This window comes from Natator depressus, chromosome 3 (assembly GCF_965152275.1).
Source record: "Natator depressus isolate rNatDep1 chromosome 3, rNatDep2.hap1, whole genome shotgun sequence".
Taxonomy (NCBI): domain Eukaryota; kingdom Metazoa; phylum Chordata; order Testudines; family Cheloniidae; genus Natator; species Natator depressus.
The window spans coordinates 160,196,238-160,222,887 of NC_134236.1; the positions used below are offsets into that span (position 1 = coordinate 160,196,238).

Consider the following 26,650-nt stretch of genomic DNA (forward strand, 5'->3'; position numbering starts at 1 on the left):
TTTGCCCTTTTGTCATTATTCTATTGCATTGGAATTGATCTTTCTTGTATGTGACCACACTTATAGCACATTACATCATTTTCATGGGAAATGAATATTCTAACTTGGTCCACTGTTGAATAATGCCATGTTTGAACAGACACAGAAGACAGATTATAGTAGTTACAACTGGAAAAGTGTAGTGGTGGCGGAATAAATATTACAAAACCTTCCTTGTTACTAATGGATCCTGCACCTATTTGGAAAAGCACCTGTCACAGCCAAGTCAGACTGTTCAACCAGTTATTGCTAAGTCACTCACTTAAGTGCTAAGAATCTGATACTACTTAGAAGCCCTTAGCTCACAGCTAATGCCCCCGAATATCCCAGAGCAACAGGAAACCCCACAATTTTTCCACTTCTCGAGGAGGACCCACTCCATCCCTGTGAAAGTCTCCCCCTCTCCACATTATTACTTGTCTTACAGCTCCAATTTCAAAAGCCCTTCATACCAGGCACCATTCCTTCTTTCAGAGAATGGCCAGATGGGATTCCCTTCCAAGCCCATCCACGCCATTCTTTATCCAGCTGTTAAGTGACATAAACTCTCCTGCTCCCTCTAGAGGCTGAGCCTGCATCCTGAGGAATAAAAGGGGAAAGGACATTGAACTGGAAGCTAGGTCTCCTTCATGTGACACAAAACTGTTCACTAGCCAAGTGGAAACAAGTCTGTTTACGTTAAGAATAGATCAGTCCCTTTCCATCCACATAGCAGCAACAAGCAACTGCAAATGATGCATATGCATAAAATCTGTCAAAGACCCAAATCTGGGCCTGATGTAATAGGGTGCAACTCCATCAGTGATGCTGCATCAGTTTATACCAAGTCTGTGTTTGGCCTAGAGACTCTTTTTCCTTCCACTCACTGTAACTTCAACTCTTTTTATCCTCCACACTGCAGGAACAGTCAGTGGATGGACAACATCCAGGTCATAGAATCAGAGAATGTCAGGGATGGAAGGGACCTCAGGGGGTCATCTAGTCCAACCCCCTGCTCAAAGCAGGACCAATCCCCAACTAAATCATCCCAGCCAGGGCTTTGTCAAGCCTGACCTTAAAAACCTCTAAGGAAGGAGATTCCACTACCTCCCTAGGTAACCCATTCCAGTGCTAAAGGTCCCCCGAATCCATCTCCTTTGGGAGTCTGGAGATGTCTGAAGCACCTCCCTGATGAGGTCTGTGCTGAGAAGTTTGCAATTTTTTCCACATGATCACTTACTAAAGCTGAATGGTGGAATTTGTCTGCATTCATGCCAGTGGAAGAAGGGAGGGGGAGCGGAATCCATGGTTTTCAGAGCAGAGAGTTAATTTAATTTCACTTTAGAGTCCATCTTAATAGAGCTCACCCAGTGCGAGCAGGGTTTATTGAGAAATATCAGCTGCCAGATTAAAGCCTTTGTGAGAATAATAACAAGTGATCACCCTATTTGACAGCTATTAAATTGTGCTAATTGCAAGCTATAGACCAGGCTGGAAGAATTCAGTGCAAACTAGTGGAAGAAAATGAACTGGATTATACAGAAAAATAGTGGCACTTTGGAAGTGCGTGCGTTGCTCTGGAATGGGCACACATCCGGAATGCATACACTGTAAATGTTTGCTCCCTTTGTCACAGGCACCGAGATGCTTGGTGAATTGTGTATAAACACACCACATTGTATACACATATTACGTTTTAGCATTTTCAACGGTCTCAAATATTTTATTCAAGTGCAAGTTCCCCTCTTGTCACACCCACACCTGTCTGGGTGTCTCTCCAACCCACTTTAAATGACGCAAGTGTAGGGTGACCATATGTCCTGTTTTGGCCAGGACAGTCCCTTTTTTAAGCCCTGTCCCGGGCATCCCAACATTTCTGGCAAAACTGGGCGTTTGTCCCATTTGCTCTTGTCGACTGATCATCAGTTGGCAAAAGCAAACTGACAAATGCACAGTTTTGCCAAAAAAGTGGGATGCGACCCCTCGGGGCCATGGAGGAATGTTCACGGGAGCAAGCGGCAACGCCAGCCCCGTGCAGGAGAAAGGGCTCAGGTAAGCAGCTTGGGCCAGGCCGACACTGCAGGCAGCAGGGGGTCTTGGGCCAGCCCCATGTGTAGGGTTGAGAGGGCAGCCTTGGGCCAGCCCTGTGCCAGCAGGCAGTGCGGGTGGAGCCCTCAGCCTGGTCCTGCATGTGCTGGTGGTGGTGGGGGCCTCAGGTCAGCCATGTGAAGTAGGAAAATTTCCTTTGGGAAAATATGGTCACCCTACCCAAGCAACACAGCTTCCACCACTTTCTTTGGGAGGCTGCAAAACGTGGTTGGCACTAAGAACAGGTTTGACCAAGGCCCCTGGGTTGCATGCTTATAAAGTCCATACTGAGTCCGTGACAAGATTTATAGCTTCCCTCCTCCAGCAGAATCCCCAAGAGAGTGCAGGTGACATCAACACCAGCTTTGTTTTCAAGTAATTCGGCAATAGTGACAAAGGCTGGGCTGGCAGCCCTGGAGACTGAAGTCCTCTAATTATCTGCAGTATAAGTACATGCCTCGGGAACAGAGGTGCACGCTTCCTTGTACTGCCTCACCAAGGTGCCTCAGTCATAACCAGGCAGGACCTGGTTATGGGGCAACAGGATGATTCAGTCTTTGGCCATTTCCAAGATTGGCAGCAAGACTGACAATTAGTACCACATCCATTCATTAGGAACTTGGAAACCACCATCTCATTCATTTCACAGACAAGCTCATATTGATGAAAGGGCCTCAGGGATCAGTAAAATGATGTTCAGGCATCTGCCTCTCAGGCCACATCCCTGGGGTCTGCCTGAGGTTGGCAGTTTCATGAACATCGAGTAACGTGCTCACAAGAAAGACACCGACAGGTCTCAAGTACAATCAATGTCCACCTGAGGAGGCAGAAGCCCAATGGGAAAGTGAGCAGGAGCTGTAACACTATCCAACCTATTTAACAGGAAGAGGTGTTAACTCAGTCCACTTTACCTATGGTATTTATTGTACCTATTTGCATAGAGCCTCTACTTTGAGGGATTAAGAGTCTGATCCTGACTCCACTTAAACTTCCATTGAACTCAATGGGAAGAGAACCTAAATCTTTTGTTTGGATAATATGCAAACTTTTATTTTCTTCACATCAAACAAATCTGCCAGGTTAGTGATTCAAAGTTTGTCAGTAACTTGTACACAGCTCATCAGGGAATCAGCTGTATAGTTATGTTCCTGAGAGCTGCTTAGGAGTCTGTTCTCAGGAGGCCATTAGAAGCAGCGTGGTTGCTAACACTTATTTTTGTCACAACTTTGTTCCTATGTTGCTTTATTATCACTGCAAGGAGACATATTTAAAAGAATCCATTCTGGCTTGCTGTGTGATGAGTATTGGAGAAAGCAGACACGCTTACAGACAAGCAATAGCTCAAAGGACCTACAGACATTCGCAGTGGGGTGATTAACATTGTCTTGAGTTAGAACTGAAGAATATGCGCTGAACACATGAAGAGAGGACCAAGAAGTGAAGCTTTTTACAGTGCCAGATGACAATAGAGATAGCAAGTGTCCCTAAGTCTGGATGCTCATTACATGAATTGCACATTTGGGCCAGAAACCAGGACTCCCTTCTAGTCATGGCAGAGGCATGGAGTAAGGATGCAGATGACAAGGTGAGGCACTGATGGGACATGGTAGGCCAGGAGATGGAGGACATGGAATGGGTGCATTGCAGTGCTTAATTTGTGCTAGGGCTGATCCATGACACCTCTAAGCTTGCTGTGTCAGTTATGAAAGTAAAATAATTGCTTGAGCCCCAGCACCTGTTTCATCACAAATTAAGTACTAGTGTGCAGGGCATTGGGGTAGGGTGTGCATGGGTGCAGGTGGCTGGGGGTGGTATGGAGAGGAACAGGGAGAGGGAGTGTCATTTATCCATGTTAAAATGTTGAAACACTTCAAATTTTGTGTGTGTAAAACTTAAAACACTTACAATTTTCAACGTAGACAAAAACTCAAGTTGAGTAGGACCCTACTCCTTGTGAGTGGTCCCAGTGAAGAAAATGGGATTACTCATGGAATAAAATGCTAGTCAGTGAGTAAAGATGAAAGAATTTGGCTCTTGATAAAAAACATATTAAATCACAAGTAGGGTCCCAAACTGCATTTCTATTAAAGAAGCTAACAAGAGACCAAACCAAAGGTGGACTGCCCAGTGTAAACAAATGGGAGTGACAGCAAATGAGGAAGGATTATACGCCAGTGTGGAAATAGCTGTATCCCTTAACTCTTTATTTTCAGACTTCCCAGATTTTTTTAATGGTGTCTAAGTTTTGTAAAAAAAATCAGAACATTGATTCTGGGGTGGTATCCGGACTCCACTGAAAAAGACTGCCAACTTTAACTATATGAGTTTTTGTTAGCATTGTATAACATTTACTCTACTACACCTATAAGGCATAGGTATAAAATAGGTGTTTATTAATAAAATAACTATTAACGTCAATAAATAACCATTAACCTCAATCCTTCTGATAAGGAAAGAGGGACAAACACTATGATCTTAGTTGGTGATCTTTCCATAATGTTATCTGCCTCCCCACCCCTCTACCTGGAGATGCCTCCGACCTGGGTGGGGGTGGAATTAACGGTCTCAGACTCTCTATTAAAGGACTGTATTTTGTTTAGCACCTTAATCCTTGCAACAAACATTTTAAAAAAGGAGGATGGAGAAAAGCAATATTGAGTCATTTAAGAGAGTGATCTTTACAGTACAATGTTTAAATACTGACAGAAGTGATAAATATTATTAATAAGCAGGTTCCCTTTCCCCAAAGGATATTCTCATTGCCATGGTGGACATATTGTCATGTTAGCAATACATACCGGCCACTGGATCCATATAAGACATGAAAGGATTTCATCTCTCACAGCTCACAGGCAGGAAGGATAGCCTTATGGTTAAGACCCAGGACCAGGAGATTTGGATTCTATTCCTGTGTCAGCAACTGGCTTCCTGTGTGATCATGAGCAAACTACTAAACCTCTCTATGTCTCAGTTTCCCATCTGCAAAATGGAGTTACTTCTCTCCTACCCCAAAATCTGTTGCGAGTCTGAAATCATTTGTATCTACAAAATGCATCTTGAGTCTAAGATGGAAAGTGTTATCAAAGCACCTCACATTTTTTAATTACCTGCAACATGCACACTGCTGTTTCCACAGTGATTTTAGGCTCAGCTGTGAACTGCCTGATGTGTCTGTGAAGAGGAATGAAGAAACACAAGTTGTCGTCCCCCTCCCCATGACTCCTCAATCTGCACTGATCTGTGTGCATGGTGAGAGCATCAGCTGTGGGATTGCCCCTCTCTCTCCTCCACAAGTGGGCAGAGAATGGGCAGAGCCTTGGCTTCATCTCCATCCCACCAGCACAGCTGTGCCAGCGTGAAGGGGGAAGTAAGCAGGACCAGGTATATGGCTGGCACAGCTTCCTCCCTGGACAGGGCTGGCCTTACCATGAGGTGAACTGAGGCGGCCGCCTCAGGTGCGAGACTGCGGTGGGGGGGCGGGGGCCATTAGGACCCAGAGTGTAGAAAATTGTGTTTGCTGCTGGTGCATATGTATTCTCTCTGCTCTAGATGCACAGAAATCGTGGAGTGCTGTGCTGGAGGAAGGAGGGCACAAGAGACATAACAGGCAGGCAGGAGAAAAGGTGAGAAGGAATAACAGAAAGCAGCAGGAGCTGCAGGAAGAGAGAGGAGGATGAGCCTCTTATGTACCTCTCTGGCACCCCCAGGAGCTTGGACTGATTAACACCAGCTTCTCAGGGAGCTTCCTGTTTCCTGCTGCTTCCCTGAACCCACTTGAGGAGAACAGGCAATCAACTGAAGTAGGAGGAGCCAGTTAGGCCCTTAAGACGCTGATATCTTCCCTCACTCAGGCCCTGCCACAAGCCTGCTTATTTGTCCCCTTCAACTGAGTGTTGAGAGCCACTATAGCTGGCACAGAACAGCAGTCATGAGTGAAAGAAGAAAACATCCCTCTGGGACAGCATTCTGAAAAAGAAAGAAAGCAAAGGAAGCTTTTCTATCCAAGCAGGAAGGAGCTCTCCTGAGATACAAAGACACAAATGTTCATGGTGAGGATGTGAGTGGTGAGGAGATGCCTGATCTTCCAGTTAGTCAGAGTGCAGGTGACCTGGCAGCTACTGCAGCATCCATATCTCCATCTCAAATGGATGGAACCATGCACATTCCTGAAGAAAAGTGTATATCAGAGAAGAGTGTGGTGGAGGCGCAAGAAACAGCTGCTGCTGAGTTTAGTTCCTTAAGTCTAGATGATCCAGGACTGTGGACCCACTTGAGCAGTAGCCTGAGGGACTTCCTTGTACTGCATGTGCCACAGCAAGTGAAAAACTTCATGTTCCCCAAAGACAATGAAAATAGAAGTTTCCATTCAACACATTACTGGCATGAAATCCCCAATGGTGACAAAGTGGAGAGGCCACGGCTTATGTACTCAAAAACCCAGAATGCTGCATACTGTTTTTGTTGCAAAGTCTTCCAGTCGAATGTTCCAGCCACGTTGGGTTCTACAGGAACAAAGGACTGGAAAAATCTGGCATGCCCTGAGAAGGCAGCAAATCACCAGAGAGCATTCCATAGGTGGAAAGAGCTTGAGATGAGACTAAGATTAAAGGCCACAATAGATGATCAGCATCAAGAGAAGATTGCATCAGAGTCTCTTTACTGGCAAAATGTTCTGAAAAGGCTCATTGCCATTGTGAGAATGCTTGCTACCCAAAACCTAGCACTGTGTGGCACTTCAAATCAGCTGTATGTGCCAAACAATGGAAACTTCCTTAAAATTGTGGAGCTGATAGCTGAGTGTGATGCTGTACTCCAGGAACATCTAAGAAGAGTCACCACCCAAGAAATGTACACACATCACTACCTTGGAAAAACAATTCAAAATGTGATCATACAGTTACTGGCAACAAAAGTCAAAGAGAAGATTGTGGCAGATCTGAAGTAAGCAAGATATTACTCTGTTATTCTGGACTGCACACCTGACATCAGCCATACAGAACAAATGACTTTAATGGTGCGTTTTGTAACAACAGAACTTAGTGAAAATGTCCGTGCAATGGTGACTCTGAGAGCATTTTCTAGAATTTATTGACATTGATGATACTACAGGAGCTGGTATGACAAATGTGCTTCTTAAAAAGCTGGAAGATACGGGAATTGTGATAGCTGACATGAGAGGTCAGGGCTATGATAATGGTGCCAACATGAGAGGAAAGAACAGAGGAGTGCAAACACGGATCCGAGAGATAAACTCTCAAGCTTTTTTTGACCCATGCAGTTCTCATTCATTGAACTTGGTGGTCAGTGATGCAGCATCAGCTTCCAGTGAGGCTGCTGAATTTTTTAATGTAATTCAAAGCATCAATGTATTTTTCTCTGCATCAACTCATCGATGGCAAATTTTGAAGCAACATCTGGGAACATCCTCTCTGACACAAACCACTGAGTGCCACATGATGGGAAAGTCGAGTGGAGGCGATAAAGCCTATCAAACACCAAATTGGGAAGACAGATGATGCCATAGTTGCCATTATGAAAGATAATGCTATGACAGGAACTGTTCGTGGGAGAACAGTGGCAGAGGGAAATGGAATCACCAGAAACATACATAACTTCAAATTTCTGTGTGGCTTAGGGCATGGCTACACTGGAAACTTCAAAGCGCTGTTGCAGGAACGCTCCCGCGGCAGCGCTTTGAAGTGCGAGTGTGGTGCGCGCGAGCTCCTGATAATCCATCTTGACGAGGGGTTTAGCGCCGAGCGCTGGGGTCCCAGCACTCGGAGCCTGTCTACACTAGCGCTTTAAAGCGCTCAGACTTGCTGTGCTCAGGGGGGTGATTTTTCACACCCCTGAGCCAGCAAGTTAGAGCGCTATAAAATGTAAGTCTAGACAAGCCCTTAGTGTTGTGGCATGACATACTGTTTGAAATAAATGTTGTAAGCAAGAGACTCCAAGGTGTTGACCTTGATATATCTGGAGCAATGGAACAACTGGCCAAAGCAAAGTCATACCTACAGTCTTACCGGTCAGATGAGGGATTTCAAAACGTTCTGAAGACTGCACAGAAGTTGGCAGAGGAACTTCATACTGAAGCTATTTTTCCACCAGTTCAAGAATACAGGAGTCACCGAAGAAGAAGACATTTTGATTATGAGGCACAGGATAATCCCATAAGAGACCCCAAACAACAATTCGAAGTTGAATTCTTTAACCAGGTGCTAGATTGTGCAATACAGTCAGTTGAAGAACATTTCATGCAGCTCAAGGAACACAGCAGTATATTTGGGATATTGTATGATATTCCAAAACTCCTCACAAACCTGAAGAAGACCTACACCAGCAATGCAGGGCACTAGAGACAGTGTTGACACATGATGACATGCGCGATATTGATGCGAGTGATTTAGGTGATGAACTGAAAGCCCTTTCAAGATACATTTCAGCAGGATCAACTCCAAAGGCTGTTCTGGAATATATGTGCACAAATAAGATGACCACCCTCTTTCCAAATGCTTTTGTTGCTCTGTGCATACTTCTAACACTTCCTGTAACAGTTGCCAGTGGAGAATGTAGCTTCTCCAAGCTGAAGTTAATAAAAACACATCTACGCTCCACAATGACACAGGAGAGGCTGGTCGGCCTTGCAACCATCTCAACAGAGCATGAGCTGGCCCAGACTGTGGACCTTCAGGAAGCAGTTCAAATCTTTGCAACCAAGAAGGCACAGAAAGCACCACTTTGATTATTCAAACAGATAAAAATGCCAGTGTTAACTTTCAGACGCCTGAACAGCAAATGTAACTTTTCTTGTCTGCATAGTAAAGTGTTACTTAAAATTTTTGAACAAGGCTCCTTTATTGGGGTAGGTAGCAGAGCAGTACCATGAGAGGAGTAGAATAGGAAGCAGGCAGAATTGAGACTTTTCAAAGTTTTGGCCCAAGCAAGGGGGCATGGAGGCGTCATTTGAGCTCCCTGCCTCAGGTGCCAAAATGTTGTGGGCCAGCCCTGTCCCTGGAGCAAGCAGAAGCAGAATTGTGACTCTGAGTCAACTATGGGCTGCTCCTTATTAAGGCTTGTGATTACCATACAGCCTAGCCCTTTGTGATCTATCCCTTCCTTATTCACCTACGCAGGCACAAGCAGGATGTAGTTTTTCATTATATTTTGTTAAGCACTCAGACACCCTGAGGTAACAATGCCTAAAAATAAAAACCATTATTTTCTAGACCTTTGGAAAATGCAGAACTCAGCAACTTGCAAAATTTCACTGAAAATAGTTTGATTTGTGCTGGCAAGGTGCATACATAAATCAATTTCAATGATGAATGAATTGCCTCCAAACAAGGGCTGGACTTTCTCTGGATGCGATATGTTCTTTCTGCACTTTTGAACTCTACCCTGTTTGTAGGTCACTTTTCCAGATAAGTAGGGGTACATTCTATCCATTCATTTAAAGCTTAGGTGATCACTCGACTATTTTAACCTGAGTTCACAGCAGATAGTAGACCACTTATCCACATGATTTGACCTACACTATATGACAAAATACAAAACTATGAAACTGGCCTATTTATTTCTTCATTGGTATCAGTCTGTCAATGATTTCTTTCTAATGGGGAGGAAAAATACCCCAAACATGAAAGATAATGTTTTCTTATCTATTATTTAAAAACCTTAGACTCAGGCTCAAAAGCACCTTCCTTCAAAGCTCTGATACTTCTGCTTTAAACAGACTTGTCATTTAGCTTTAGCTTTCTTTCTGTCTTACCGGGAATAAATGTTACAATAAGGCAGATATTTTGTTCCCTTTCTCTTTATGAAACATGATTCAACATGCTTCAAAACAAAAATGAATTGCTTGCAGTTAACTCAGGCACATGGATACCATTTACAGGAACCTACAAAGAAATTCTGGGATGGTATCAATGCCCTGCAATACGTAAATTACTAGTCCTCTGATGGGGCAAGAGCTTCCTCATCAGTTGTTTAATAGGCAGCAGGTTTAAAACAAACAAAAGGAAGTATTTTTTCACACAATGCACAGTCAACCTGTGGAACTCCTTGCCAGAGGATGTTGTGAAGGCCAAGACCATAACAGGTTCAAAAAGTACTAGATAAGTTCATGGAGGCTAGGTCCATCAATGGCTATTAGCCAGGGATGGACTGGGATGGTGTCCCTAGCCTCTGTTTGCCAGAAGCTGGGAATGGGCGACAGGGGATGGATCACTTGATGATTACCTGTTCTGTTCATTCCTTCTGGGGCACCTTGGCCACTGTCGGAAGACAGGATACTGGGCTAGATGGACCTTTGGTCTGATCCAGTATGGCTGTTCTTATGTTCTTATGTTGTGCCAACCCTGAGTAAATCGGCTTCACATGGGGGGGGGGGGTGTGAACAGGGGTGGGAGAGCTGAAATCCTCCTCTGACCCTGAAGTTCCCATGCAGCTTCCCCTCCAGGTCCCTTCCAGATTGTAGTAGCAGCTATGGACCACTAGGCTTCTGTTACATGGTGTTTCTGGGAAATGGATGTACCTAGTTTACAGCCCCACAGCACCTGATTCTATTGTTCTCCAGAGGAAGCTGCTAAATAGCATTAGAGTTTGGTTCACAAAGGTTCTGGAATTCCCCCTACCTGGCCTCTCTGTACATTGTCACCCATGGCATATTTACTGTGGCTTGGTGTTTGTGAACCTGCAATAGAGGGGGTGTGGTTTCCTCCATCATGAACTGATGATCAGAGTAAAGCTGTGCTATGATAAATATTCTCTCTAAGGTAGTTTGGACTAGGGAGACCAGATTTTCCAAGTCAAGACATATGTTGCTGGAGTGGCATGAGGTCCTCCAGTGATGTTCGGCATCAAGGAGATGTGCACAAGCAAGTGAGAGAAAAGGATTCCTACTTCTTCTCTACACCCATCACTTTCCCACTCCTTCCCTGCCACCTTTGGGATTTGCTGGGGAGGGAGAAAGCTCCTTGGAAGGTTTGGAGGGACAACCAGGGATCAACATGAGATAGACTTGAATGGAGACACTCTTGGATTGCATATGTACTCACTCAACCTGCTGTCAGTTTGACCAGCTCAGCTGGCCAGAGATTCCTTCAAAAGGAAGAGTCTTCAAAGAGTTTGAAAAAATGTGGACAAACACACTGAGTGAAATCCTGTCCCCATTTAAGTCAATGGGGAGCAGAATTTCAAATTATTTGTCTCAAGGATAGGTCCTGAAACCTTGGACATTTCTAGTTTTCAGGGACATTTGAGTGCCCTAGATTTGATTGTATCCTCGTTTTTATTCAAGAAAAATTAATTTTAAATAGAAATGTTTTACACTTATAAAACCTGATGGGGGTTTTGAAGCTGCTCAAGATGTCACCTGACAGTAGAGGCCAGAATTCCATTTAAGGGCTGGATCTTCTCAAGCTGGACAAGTCTCACTGGCTGACAACAGGAAGAGTGACAAGGATGAGTGTGGTACAGAAGAGTACTGGAATTTTGAATGGACATTAATCAAAACCCAAAGGGCTCTTGGAGTGGTGAGAACACTGGAAGGAGGTGTTTTTTATTTTTGCCTAGATCTGCAACTATTGTGCTTTGTCTATGAGTAAAGTGTATCTTTACTCGTAGACAAAGTTTAGAAGTTCCTTTCCACAGTCTGCGTGTTCCCTTTTTTTAATTGTTACAAATGGATAACAGTAACCCAGAATACCCACAAGGGTGGAGCTCTGGAGAGGGTGTGCTTAAGCTATTGGGGAGAATTGAAGGGTTCAGAACTAGTGTTGAGGCCTATGACAGCTAGGGTGACCAGATGCTCCGATTTTATAGGGACAGTCCCGATTTTGGGGGCTTTTTCTTATATAGGCTCCTATTACCCCCCACCCCCTGTCCTGATTTTTTACACTTGCTGTCTGGTCACCCTAATGACAGCTGCAACATTGAGTCCCATATCCCCAGAAAAAAGGGATACTAGACAGGGGTCTACTCCCTGCTGGAGTCACTAGACTAAGAAACAGTGTCTGGATGCTATTCAGTAGGCTTAAAAGCACATAGTAACCAATACAGCAGCCTGGGGACTGACCACAAGGAGGAGCTCAGCCAGAGCTGAAACACTTTACTAGGGAATAGGATGAGACCTTCAGGGAGGGCAAATTATCCCACATCTGTCGACTGTGGTGTTTCTAGCACCCTCATCTAAAACATCTGGTGCTGGCCACTGTTGGTGACAAGATATGAAGTAAATTCATCAGAGAACTGATCCAGTATGGCAATTCCTTTGTTCATCTTTGCCTCAGGTCCCAATCTGCAAAATGGGGACAAATAGTGCCTCCCTACCTCACAAGGATGTTGTGAGGGAAAATACATTAAAGACTGAACTGCAAAGATACTATGGTAATGAGACTGTATAAATACCTAAGAGAAATAGAAAGATTCTCCTTGTTCCTCATCTCCTATGCCTCCTTTTTTCTCTTTTTCTTTCTGCAGTGGGGATAGGTAGTAAAGACGTACCTCCCACATCCAATGGGAGGCTGGAGAGGATGCATCTCATCTCTGATTTATCACTTAGAGCTCTCCCCTTACACTCATCCCTTTCTTTTTTTATCAACTCATCCTTATGTCTTTTTCACTTCTCTTCTTCCATTCCAATCCTGTTCAGTACAAAGCAAATGCAGCACACAGTCCAAGAAAGAGTTGACAAGAGCGATTGAAATTTCAGCTCATTTTAATTTGACAGGGCTTCTAGCTTGCTGTGCAGTAACTCGCCGTGTGAACACTGCTACAGCGCGGTAAAGCCTCGGAGTACAGGCTTAGCGTATTGGTGCTTGAAAGCATAGTACACTAAGCTGCATTCTGGGACTTCCACTGTACTGTAGCTGTGTCCACACAGTGCGTAACTGTGGGGCAAGCTGGTGCAGTGCTGATTCACACCCTCACTTGCTGCGCAGCAACTCACCATATAGCTAAGCCTTGTGACGAGTGAAGGACATAGTTACAATCTGAAATAGAATAAAGAGGACATAAATAGGCCAGTGTCAAACTATAACTATGAGTCAAAATCAGACTTTGTGTAAGCAAGCTCAGTTCCATTGACTTCAATGTAGTTACAACAGCTTATATCAGTTCTAGATTTGGCCCATTAGTATGAGAAGTGGTTCTGGAGCAAGTTCTCCCACCCTTCCTGAATTTTGATGAAGCTTAATTCCAAGTGTTGCAACTGGCCCAAAGCAAAAGCCTGTATCTGAAAACCTCTGACTGTCTTTGGATCTGGGTCTGGCCATCAGACCCTGCATCAACCCTGACTTTACACTGTGGAGTAAACCAGTATTGCTGCTTCCACTCAGAAAGACTTGGCCAGCTATGTGGATTGCAGAGGGAGCACGATAATGGAAATGAAGTTCATGTAGGTGCATAAACCTGCACAGTCCAAACCACTTTCAAAATATCTCATTTGCTTTTCCTATTCCCTCCCACATCCCCTGCAGGGAGATAATGCTCCCTCCAGATCTTGGAAACACCTTTCCCCAAGTTGTGCAAACTGGTGACAATCCTGCTGTTTATATAAACTGTAAATTGTTCCATTTCTTCTCTGACTAACAAGAGACTCTCTACAGAAACAGTCTAAAAATAAATTATGCATAAGGCATGATTTCCATGAGCTAGCTGAAAATTTTGTACTAATGTATTTTTAACCTACTTGAAATCTTATTTTCAGTGGTATAAGACTAACAAAGTTACACCCCATTAGAAGTGTTTTAAACATGTTATTAGAACTAGGGTGACCAGATAGCAAGTGTGAAAAATCGGGACGGGGGTAGGGGGTAAAAGGTGCCTATATAAGAAAAAGCCCCAAATATCGGGACTGTCCCTATAAAATCGGGGCATCTGGTCACCCTCATTAGAACTATCTTTAAGGCCAAGAGAAACATTGGTTTTACAATGTAAGGAAAAAGAGGCTGCATTGTCAGCCCTGGAGACAGAAGTGCAATATTGACAGAACGTGCACAGCAAGTATAGTGGAACTGCAAGCTTCTCCACATGGCCCTGCTGATCTACTGCAGAGCTGACCAACACCATGAGGGGCAAGAGGACACTACACTCCCTATGCCTATATACAGTCCTTGGAGTCTCTGCTGATAGTCTGCAAAAGGACTAATTGTGGAGATGGCGGTTTTGTGGACTCCTGCCCACTAAAACCTGGGCTGAGACCATTCTAGCAACATAGTCTCGGGGTTTTGTACAGCACACATCACCAAAGTATCTAAACACTGAAAACCACCAAGTAATTTCACACCCACGAGCCATCAATCAGACTGTAATAATTGTAAGTCAGTACAGAGCTGGGCTGGATTAGAATGGGTGTCCTAAAGATGAAAGATCCCATGCGCCATTATCAAATCCCTAAGACATCAACTCCCCAGAAAGCAGCAAACATTTTCAGTTATTATTTATAAACTAAAAGGAATGCAGCTTTCTGCTTGCTAACAGAAAGTTGATACCATAATCAGGGGGAACAGAAACTGAAAGTTCTTGCCCCAAATTCTTCCAGGATCTATTTTGGACAGATCACTAAACTGAGAGCTTAAAAAACAGCTAAGAAAATTAAAAGAAAGCATATCAGAGAGATTCCAGGCTATCATTAAGAAACTTACAAAAGTAAGCAATTAAAAATCAATATAGAATTACACTGGTGATCAATGAACCAGAAGAACATGATCTAATTAGCTAGTATTACAAGCAGCTCAGGATGCACCATTCTCCAGAGACAGCATTTTTACAACATATGCAGACAGACCTGAGACTAAACCAGGCAGCACCCAATCCTGTGAAAGGTACTGAATGCTTAATATCTATTGAAGCATCCTTGTGGGAGGCACTCAACACACTGCAGGCACATGCTGGCTTGGCGAGGCAGTGGAGTTTAGTGGGTAGTGGAGTAAACTAGCACTCAGAAGATGTTGATTGCTATTCCTGGCTTTGCTGTGTAACCTTCGACAAGTCACTTTGGCCTGGCTCTACTTAGGTGCCCAAGTTCTGTTTTAGGCACCACTGTGATCCACAAAACTCCTGCTTAGCTGCCGTCTAACCCTATAGGCACCTAAACTCACTTTGTGCTTAATTTTTTGCAGTAAAAGTTCCCTAGGTGCCTATGTTTCTGCCTCTGAGCATGTGCACAGCTGCCTCACCGTAGGGGTCTGGATGGGTATCACCTGCCTGAACTGCAGAGCGATCCACAAAACGTTCCTCTGACTAACTTACGTGTGAGGCCTGATCCAGTAGTTGTACTCAGAGGCTGCTTAACTCCACACAAGACAGGGTGGGAAGGAGGAAGCCCTCTCTTATAACCCTTAGCCCAGTGGTTAAGGATGTGGGAGACCCCAATTCAAGCTCCCCTCACCCCAGTGAGAAGGAATTTCAACAGGGATCTCCCACCTCTCAGATGAGTGCTCTAATCATTGGGCTATAGTGTCAGTCTCTCTCTCTCTCTCTCTCTCTCTCTCTCTGGCTCAATTATTTAATTCAAATGGAACAATTTCAATATGAGAGACTGAGAGGCCCCACATCAGATTATCCCATAGTCCAGTGGCTAGAGCACTCACCTGACAGGTGGTGAGCCCTGTTTAAATCCCTTCTGCCCCTCAGGGCAGAGAAGAGACTTGAACAGGAGGTCTCCCACTTCCTGGGCAAGTACCCTAACTATTAAGCTAAAGGGAGCGTCTCTTCCCTGGCTCGTTTTGTTTGGAGATAGGCAACCTCTGAGCAAGCCTACCAGATCGGGCCTGCATGCACGTTAGGTAGAAAAACACACATCTTTCCCTGTTCACTGATCACTAGCAGAACTCAGCACCTCCCTGTTGCTGGCCTTAGGTGCCTACCTCCATAAGAGAGGCAGGGCTTTGCACACACCACTCTCCTCAGCATCTCCCATTGGCTAGCTTAAGTGGCTCCCTACCTAGTGTGCTGGGTTTTGTGGATCGCATTCTAAAGTGCCTCTCTCTCCCCAGGCATTGCATAGGGAGCCTAGCACTTAACTTGGGCTTTGTGGGTCACAGTGCTGTTCCAGTGATTTTCTAGGTGTCTAAGTCCCTTTGTCAGCCTTCCTACCTCTGTTTCGTCTCCCACCTTTTATCTGTCTTGTTTATTTAGGTAGTTCCTGCCCTGAAAAGCATACAATTTCTTACTATGTGTTTGTATAGCACCTAGCTCAAAGGGGCCTTGTTCTTTGTTAGGATCTTGAGGCACTCCTGTAATACAAATAATAAGAATTAGGCTTTCATGTTAAACATGTTAAACACTTCTGCCAACGATCCATTTCAGTATCTCAGCCTGCCAAGGACTACCATACTTACATAAATAATGGGAGCAAAAATGAAAGGGAAATGTAAATAATAATAATGGCAACACAGAAGTTAGAAAGAAAACGTTCTTACATATGCTATTCATCCACACCCTGACCAAAGCAGAATTGTTCCCGACAGTATATTTACCCAACATTTTTGTAGGCTGCTAGATAGGTAAAAGTTTCTGGTTATTCCTTGAATCAAATAAGAGATAGTAACAAAGTGCTCAAGTGAGCACCTCGGTGAATAAGACCACACACACAAAACACTTGTTAATCAATTGCATTAAGATTTTTCCAGGTAATCAAATAGTTTAAGAAAGTCTTTGTGGTCCCAGTCACAGAGTAGATATTTAAGACCAATCCAAACCTGTAAAGGAATCAGGATTCCTGAAAAGGTTCAAAATAGTATAAACCCACTTCAGGGAAAATGGTTTAGCTGGTCAGTCCTTATTAGGGCCCGACCCTTGTTAAAAGTAGAGATGAGCCTGAAATCAGATCCAAACACAACCTGAACTTTGGGAAAGTTTGGGTCTGCAGCTGTATTTTATGTCTGACACCTCCCTCAAACTATGGCCTCAACTAAAACCCTAGAAGGAAAGATCCCTGAACAGATCTGAGCTTCAAGTTTGTAACAAAAACTGAAACCAGGCACATTCATCGTGGTTTGGAGTTTTAATGTCAACATTTATTTCAACTCAGCACAATAAATACAGATGAGTCCAGGCTGTCAAGTTCAGAGAGGGATTCAAACTTCCCTGAAGTTTTGGGGTGTTCACAGCTGGAGTGTCAGTATGCTCCATCATTAGAGAAAGTGGTTGGGCATGGACTTTAGATCTGAACTCAAATTTCCCTACATCCGCAGCTATTCAGATCATGTTTTGTGATTCAAGGCCATCTCTAGCTAGAACCATTTTACAATTGTGCTTCAAAGTTAGAAGCAAATGGTTTAAATACCCAAGAAAATAATATATGAGATGATAAATATTTAAGGTTTCAGAGTAACAGCCGTGTTAGTCTGTATTCGCAAAAAGAAAAGGAGTACTTGTGGCACCTTAGAGACTAACCAATTTATTTGAGCATAAGCTTTCGTGAGCTACAGCTCATCCGATGAAGTGAGCTGTAGCTCATGAAAGCTTATGCTCAAATAAATTGGTTAGTCTCTAAGGTGCCACAAGTACTCCTTTTCTTTTTGATAAATATTTAAAAACTTTAAAATTATAACACTGATTCAAATCACTTTATGTGCAGCAGTGTCTGCTAGGGCGGAAGCTTCTATCTGTATTGTCTTATAAGGACACGTAAGCTATTAAAATGTGAACTGAATGATTGCCCAGATAGCTCCAGCACAGTTTGTACTAGCACAGGTTATTCTTCATAACTAATTTACATTGCCCCTTGATGTGAGTTTTAGCTACCAATCACACAGCAGGGGGAGCCTCCTGCAGGATTTCCTGCTGCCCAGCTGGTGAGTCAGACTCAGCGGTGTCATGGTATTCATGAGGTATGAAAGAGAAACGCATTAGGTATGCCAGGAAATATAGAAGGCATCAAGAAGCCACTAACAAGGATGCAGTCTTTGGACTCTAACAGGAGTGGACAAAGTGCATATACTCCAGCTTTGTTACAATCTCCGTCAATGGAAGGGATTCATGTAATGCCATTTTCTGTTCTCATTATGGTCTTTGTCCTAGGAACAATTTATCAAAACTCAAAATGCATCCTACATTGTTCTATGAAATATCACAGCAAGTTCTGCTACTGCCACAGACTTAATTTACCTGATTTTCACTGGCCAACAATTCAGTCTCCCTCTCTGATGACAAAGGCACCTAAGCTGCAAGAGGGAAATTTTTACTATTCATTAGAGCAGGAGACAGCACCGGCTGTGTTACAAACCTGGCAGGGAAGACGATGCAAGATTCTCTCTCTAAAGCAGACCTATCTTTACAGTATGGCTATGCTTATTAATCCCTGTCTAAATTAGGAACTGGTTCATTTTTAATCAGTGCTGAAAATGATTTATAGTGCTACTAAAGGTAGGGGTATAGTTTCTATTCCCAGCTTTGCAACTGAGGCCTGTTCTGTACTTAAAAATTAGGTCTATCTAGCTATGTTGCTCAGGGTTGTGAAAAATTTCATGCCCTGAGTACCGTGGTTACGTCGACTAAACCCACGGTGAGACACACCTAGGTTGATGGAAGAATTCTTCTGTAGAGGTAGATACTGCCTCTTGGAGAGGTGGATTAACTACATCAATGGAAAAAACATCAACGTAGGAAGCATCTACACTATAGTGATGTAGCTGCAGCTGTGCCAATGTACCATACACACAGCCTGATTTGTTGGGCTTGTTTACACTAGATTTTAGGCTGTGTCTACACTGGGATTTTTCAGATCCATAATTCCCAATTGGTGCAGTTCCACAAGTTGTAGCTACTTTGGTGGATTTAGTATAGACAGAGTTGAAACCCTATAGGGTGGTAAAATCATATCTGACCACCCAAGCCCTGCCTACAGTACATCTTCCACCACTGAGGCAGCTACATTGATGATAGCAATGGTGGGAACTCTATCACAGACAAAGCATCAGCAAGCACTGGCATATTAATCATTATATTGCCTAGACTGGTACTGAGCAGGATGAGTTCACAAGATGGTTAAAACACCAGCAGCTTGTTTACACTAGCATTGCCACCACATCTGCTATTGGTGGAGCTGAACTATGGTAGCAATTTTGGGAAATTTTAGGAGTAAAAAAGCTAGTGTAGCTTTCTCTTCTGGCTGTCATTTAACCCCATGAACTATTCTTCAGACAAGGCAAGGCAGAGAGTTAGTGCACTAATATTTCACCTCTGGGAGTCAAGACCTCTGGATTCTAATCTCTGCTCTGCCAGTGAGTTGCTAGGTGACCTCCTTGTACCAGTTATTTAACATTTCTGTGCCTCAGTTTTACCAACTGTAAAATGGGGCTAATGATAATTACCTACCTCACAAGGCTGTTGTGAGAAATGAATGTTTGCAAAGTGTCTTGAGATCTTCCAATGGAGTGCACTGGAAGAAGTGCAATGTATTATCATTATGGGCCTCTCACCCCTAGAAGTGTTCCATCCAGGTTATGGCTCAGGGACATTGGTAGGGCAGTGTGGTGAACCTAGCACTACTGCTTTCCGTGCTCTATCTTTTCTGTGGAAAAGCGATAGTAAATTACAAAAGGGGACTTTAGTCTCCAGGATTGTCTTATACAAATACACCAAAAATAAAAAGAAAGATACAATGTTTATCTTTCAATTGTAAATCCCCTCCCCAAAACCCTATTTTTCTTTTTTTTTTTTTTCAATTATCTGGAACATCTCTGAGGGCAAATGTCCCTCTCAAAGTCACTTTGTGGTTACAGGTTTCAGAGTAACAGCCGTGTTAGTCTGTATTCGCAAAAAGAAAAGGAGTACTTGTGGCACCTTAGAGACTAACCAATTTATTTGAGCATAAGCTTAGCTCACGAAAGCTTATGCTCAAATAAATTGGTTAGTCTCTAAGGTGCCACAAGTCCTCCTTTTCTTTTTGTGGTTACAGTTGCTTTGACCCTGGAAATTTGCAGTGTTCCCTGTTGCTCTTTCTGAATTTACAAACAGTAAATAAAAGGATAAAGATCTGACTCTGCATGTCTCTAATCCTGCAGCTCCAGAGATATTATGTTTGACTTAGCACAAATGCTTTCTTTACAGCTGCAGGAAAGGCGAAAGATCTGTCCCTTATAAATCTTAGTTCCCTTCCACACAGACTCCAGTTCCACTTCTGCTTCTCATATCCCTATCTTGCTTGAAGTTAACTAGGTTTAAAAACAAACCCGCAGTCATTTTTCGAGTAGAGTCATTTTTATTGCTCATGAAAGGATGGGTGTGAACAAACTGGGGTCTGGAACTTATCTGCTGAGAGAGGATATTATGGGAGATTTCCCTTCCAGACAATGTTCTGCTTTAACCTGGAAGGACTTCCCTGTTGGGGAATGAGAGGTTAACTCAGTCATTGTTCCCATGCAGTCCATAGTCACATCTGAATTGCTACCTGCTATTAAGTTGCCATTTTTAAAATTTGTCCTCTAGGGCAGTGTCGTAGTATTACAATGTTCACGCTCCATCATGTTGCCAACTGTGTTAATGATAGGAAAATCCTAACTGCCCTTAAAACCAGAAAAAAAAGTTTCCATCAGGCATCTGTCAATTAAATAAGTTTCTCTAGAGAATGTTGTGCAGTGCACCAATAATGTAATAATACAGTCATCATAATGAACAGTAAAATATTAAAAAATATCATGGTATTTAACCATATAAATAAGAGAAAAATTCCTATTAGATGATCTGCATGAGGAGAGTCCAGTGGACCAGGTACCAGAAGGGAATCAGAAGGACTGAGCCATATTTCCAGCTGTTCCACAGATTTGATGTGTGAATTTGGGCAATTCATTTTCCCACTGTACCTCTGTTCCCCCAGCTGTAAAATGGGAACATTAGTACTACTCACCTATGGAAAAAGTCTTGTGACTACTGATGGTATGTGCTAAGTTTTATAAACTGTTTTTTAAAAATCTCACAGCAGTTACTTTGCATAGCAAGCTGCAGTGTCTCCTGCCAGTTCAATTCATCCTTCCTCTACCTTCCCAGGGATGATGCAGGATTAAGCTCTTGACATGCCCTGGTAACATAGAAAAAGAACAGCTTGCTCCAAGTCCGACACATTCTTCACAGCACTGCTCTGCATCCAGATTGCTGAGGGGAAATACCCAGCTCTTCTACCTCTTGCTAGCACTGTGGCTGTGTCTACACTAGCCATTTTCCCCTACAATTTCCCAGTGTTGCTAACACCAGTTCAGCACCACCCATGGTACCAACAGCAAGTGGGCCACTAGTATTTTAAGTACCAGGCCTTTCTCTGCTCATAGCTGGTCTAAATGACATGATGGTTGAAAGAGAGACATGGTATGTAAGGTAGTATCTTTTATTGGACCCACTTCTGTTGGTGAGAGAGACAAGCTTTTGAGCTACACAGAGCTCTTCTCCAGAGTTGGGAAAGGTACTCTCTTTAATATCCTGTGACCAAAATGACTACAACAACACTGCAAACAATGATGGTTAAAACACCACTGGCACATTGCCTAGAGTAGAGCTCTCACCAGCAAAGCTGCAAAATTGGTAACAAATTTTAGGAGGGGGAAAAGCTAGTGTAGACCCAGCCTGCACGGCTATCAGCATCACTAGGACATACTTCAAGTAAATCAGCTTATGTAATAAATCTATGGGCATGTACATACACAAAAAACGTGTGATTTCCAGCTAAACCACATGTGACTGGAAGACCATACTACAGAGCTCCAAAAAACAGGCCTCTGAGATAAAGGAGAATTTCAGTATCCCACTGGGAACCCAGTTTTAAAACTGGCTTCAGGAAATAATATCTTTAAAGCATTTACATTGTAATCCAAGGGATCAGTCAAGTCTGAACAAAGCTCATAGCCTCTTTTTCATCAAAGCTTTATTGTCTCGCAGAAAATTTGAGCAGGTCTAGGTCTATCCAGCAGAGGGCAGCGATACACATACATAAAAGCCAAAACATTACATACATGCCACCTGCTTTACATACTGCCTGAGTGAGATATTGTTTTCATGGTGTGTAAACATTTTCCAAAATTAATTCACATCAGATAGTGATGTTTGTGAATGTTCTGGTTGTGCTGTAGTGGGATCCCTCCTTTGTCAACCCCACCATGCTTGAAAACTCAGTCAAATTATGTAACATCTTCCAGTATAATCAAACACATACACACAAGCTATTGTCAAACTCTGCAAATGAGCTCCACTACATTAAAAAAAACTAAGGATTTCCAAGATAATTCTGACAAACCATCCAGTCTCTTCATCCATTGGGGCTCACTATATGTGACTTGTATGGTGCTGTGTGCATGATCACTTGTGAGAGACCCCCCTGTAGAACCTGGGACAGTGAAATGAGGCACATTTTTACAAACCACTCATAAATCCCTTTAAAATAGAGGTTAATAGCCAAAAATCAAGAATCAGTTCTAGTGGCATTAACAGTAAGACTGTTGGCTTTATGTTTGTAAAGTGCTTTGAAAATGTTAGCCAACCCCAACACCCTAGGAAACAAGTATGTTACTATTTCCCCATTTTATAGAAAGGGAAACAGGCACACAGAGGTTAGTTGCTGTGGGCACACAGAGAGCAATGTTATAGTAATCAGAAGGTCTTTAGAGTTCATTACAAACTACATATTCCCATGTCCTTAAAACACTCAGTGTTTTAATTGCTTCCCCAAAGCTCTGCCACTAACCATGAATGCTCCAGAACTGCTATGTACACAAAAGCGATTATTAGTAAATATTGGACTTGAAGACTGCACATCTCTGTAATTATTCCTTCTTCCTCTTCCTGTATCACATCTCCCAATTAAAAAAAATGTGTCCCCAAAGAACCTGGGAGGAGAAGCTTCATTAACAAACAATTTAAGTGAGTTAGAAGTCTGATCCCTGGTGAATGCAGTATCAGTAATTAGCCAGAAAGCACCATCTTTGCAATGAGGCTCAGGCTCAATAAAAATTAAACTTTCCTATGGGCAAGGACTCCCCTGGGGACTCACATATATTAATACATTTGACACCCACCTGTTGCTTTCTGTCAGAGAAACTGGGACACAGCTGGAAACTAGCTGACTGCTGAGTCAGCAAAATAGTTCCTGGGAAAGTACTGATTTTTTTTTATGTTGTTTAGCTAGTATGGATTAATATTTTCTCTCCTTGTCAGATGCCCAGTGCAAGTGATTACACATGATTCTTGATAGCAGTGTGCTCACAATTGTTCCCATGATCAGTCTAAACTGGTATAAATCAAGTTATTCAACAGAAGTGTTTTATAAAGTAGGGTCCCTCCCTAGTGCAAATACAGTTGTTTAGAACATAATCAGGCCCCGGGATCAGGCTGAGCCAGTACTTAGCACTGCCAATATCACAACATTTTGAAACTGAGTTTCCAGCTGTCCTGAACATAGCCACAGGCAGTCAATAGTGTTAGCTATTTCATTGCTGATCACAGTAGCAGAAACATCCAGGATGGATACAATGCAGCAACAAATACTTTCCAGTCTGGACATTCTAATGACATCTTCTAAGGGCTGGAATGTTTTGCTAATTGTCATGATGTTGCATTAAATACTATAATACAGTGCATAGGTACACTTATTAAAACCTTTTTTGCAAGGTCAGATCTTTTTACTTGGTCTGTTCAGAGACAGAATGGCTTAAAAAGACTTGATGTAAGCAGTTTGCATAATATACTGGCTAAGTGCATGTGATCATGTCTACAGCTAGTGTTTGGCCTGCTTCAAGGTTAAGAGCCTTGTACTTACTCCCAGCTAATGGTGTTGCTTCTTTAGCACGTGCTGGGGCATTGTGATTTTGGTCCTGGTGGTCACTGGTGCTATTCTCCCATTGATGAGCACAGCTTACATTGAAAATCCCACCCTAAGGAAACCAGACATGTTCAGTGTTGGTCTAACTTTTCATCCAGTGAAATCAATGGGATTTTAATGGAAGCAAAGTCAGGCCAACACTTGAGTGTTTTTAAAAATTCCATTCTTAAATTACAGTAGAATTTGTAACCCGTTACTGGGTGAGTCCTGCAAAGAGCAGAGCACCCTTTACTCCCAAATAAACTGAGGTTACTCAGCACCATCAGAGGGTCAGCCTCTATAATCTCAACATTCTCATTCAGCCTGTAAGAAACTCAAAAGGTTGAACTTATGCAAATAAAATGCTCCATTTATCAAATAATTAGTAAATGACTGTCCAGCAAAGAATAATTATAAACCTCAGATCTTGATGGCAGCACAGGGCATGTGGCCATAACTGTCACAAGTTACACCTCCAGAAACCAATCATCACCTTCAAAAAGCAGGTTATTAAATCTGAACCTGAGAATGTTCTGAAATGTTCAGTCCTTGTCAGGAAATCCTAACTTATGGCAGCCCCTTTTCATTACCTCCACTTTGTTTTTCAAAGGTAATACTGATTCCAATTTCCGCACTGGAATCTCAGATTTCATGAGTGATGGTGGAGGATCAGTGGATGGGCAAATGGACATACCCAGAACAGCCATCTGATGGTCTCAATTCTCATCAATGTCATAGATCTTGTGTTGGTTTATGCTCACCTTTCGCAGGAGAAAGCAGATGCGCTCAATGTTTCTTAGTCTCTCTCGCTGCCAAAGAAAGGTGGAAAAAAAGTGGTGGGAGGTTATATTGTGTAATTAATTGAAGAAAATATATCACAAACATAATGGGCCAAAATCACCCATGGCTTACATCCAGATATCAATGGAGTTACACCAGGGATGAATTTGGCCTAGTAATATTTATCTCTCACATATAACTTTAAAATAGATTCACTCGGTTGTCTAAACACCCTTGTGAGGAAGGTAATTATTATTCCCCATAACATGTGAGAAAACAAACCAGAGACAAAACTGAGCCGTCAAGTTAGCAGGGCAACAACTTTGAAGTCAGTATTTGTGTCTTCTTACACTAAGGCTGAATTGGTCCAGAGAGACTGAGGCACAAACTTTCAGATTCCCACTAACTTCAGAAGTGATTCCACACAAAGAACATTTGTTTATATAAGTACTTCTATAATTGCCAAGAGGCTCTATCAATGTGCAACTTTTATAGTTGATCAGGCTACTACAGTGTATTTGTAATATGCTAAAAATAGCCTTTTAAAATAGAAGACTTTTACATGAACTGAAAGATACTGTACTTGAGGATTCCAGTGTTAAGGACAATGCAGGCTCAGCTGATGCAAGGAAAGTCAAAACAAAAACTTTAACAGGCTTTCTGTTAAATGGATCATAGGTGAGAAATTCACTAGTAAAACAATGTTCTGCTCTGCTTACACATATCACTCGAGCCACCAGGCAAGATTTTGCTCTTGTTTACATCAGGGTACATCCAGAGTAAAGCCATGACACTCAACGGAATTATTCTGCATTTACTGCGGTTAGCACAGAACTGACTCTGTTGCACTGTGCCCAAGAGGAGTGAGCAATTCAAAAGTAAGTGAAGTTTTACACCTCTTCTTACAATAAATTAGAGAAGTGGCTTGGCGTGTACTGTACATTCTCCTGAGAGTTGTTTAGGTTTGTCTCTAGACATTGCAAAAGCTACTATTTACAGTCACCTTTCTGAAACAAATAATGAGATGAACCAATGTGTAAAGCCAATTCTCTCTAAGCTGTCTGTGTTTTTCAAACTGTTTTAAGCTGATTCCATTTTGTGAGGATTATATTTCTCCTATAAAAAAGGTTTCAGTCTGGGGAGACAGTGGAAGGTACAACAGTAATATTTTGCCTTTGCATGGCACCTTTTATGTCAAGAAGCTCCTCAGACCATGGTGCTATCCTGCAATGGGGTCCACGTGGGATGTAAGGTTGTGCAAAACACCACTGGCTTCAATGGGAGGTCCATGTGGATGTAAGGTTCTGCCAACATAGCTCCCATTGCAGGTCTGGGGATAAACATGCCTGGTCTTCCTGAAGAGGAAGTTCTTTAGACTCTACAGTGGGAATCAGGTGACCTGAGTTTGAGCCTCAGCTCTGCCATAGTCTTCCAGACTGATATCTCTGTGACTCAGCTCCCTCTCTGTAAAATGGGGATAATAATACTCCCTTACCTAGCAGGGGTGCTGTGAGAATAAACTGATTAGTACAAGACATTAAAATAGTATGATCTGGAGTCCACACAATTAAATAGATGGAAATGTGGGCACCAACTGATACACAATAGGGGAAGAAGGAAAAACATTTGGTGAATGACACCAGAGCAAATGCCTCCTCTCATAAAAATCTCTCCTAGTGTGCTAGAATAACACCCATTAACATCCACACTGAACAGGAGAAAGTATCATGAGAATACAGTTTGAGCTATTACAGAAAGTTTGCTAGGTGAGAGTCAAAATGGTGCTACTGATACAGAATAACTTGCAGGATTTTATTGGACATTTTCTGTGCAATGTTTGTTCAGAGTAAATGAAAACTACTGAACATTCTGGGATTAATGAATTAATTAACTAATTAAATCACTAACGTGAATTGAACAGGGACACACAGACATTGACTTGCTTATCCTGGAAACCAATTACATTAGCATTCT

At 42.7% G+C, this 26,650-nt stretch overlaps 1 protein-coding gene across 2 annotated transcripts in view; it reads right to left on the bottom strand.

The window, feature by feature from the left end:
• CNIH3 (cornichon family AMPA receptor auxiliary protein 3) overlaps positions 1-26,650 on the bottom strand; it is an 83,366-nt gene that overhangs the window by 14,462 nt on the left and 42,254 nt on the right. For both annotated transcript variants that reach the window (XM_074947105.1, XM_074947106.1), the window contains exon 3: positions 24,658-24,705. In XM_074947105.1, coding sequence (XP_074803206.1) covers positions 24,658-24,705 — 48 coding nt within the window. The remainder of the gene's footprint in view (positions 1-24,657; positions 24,706-26,650) is intronic.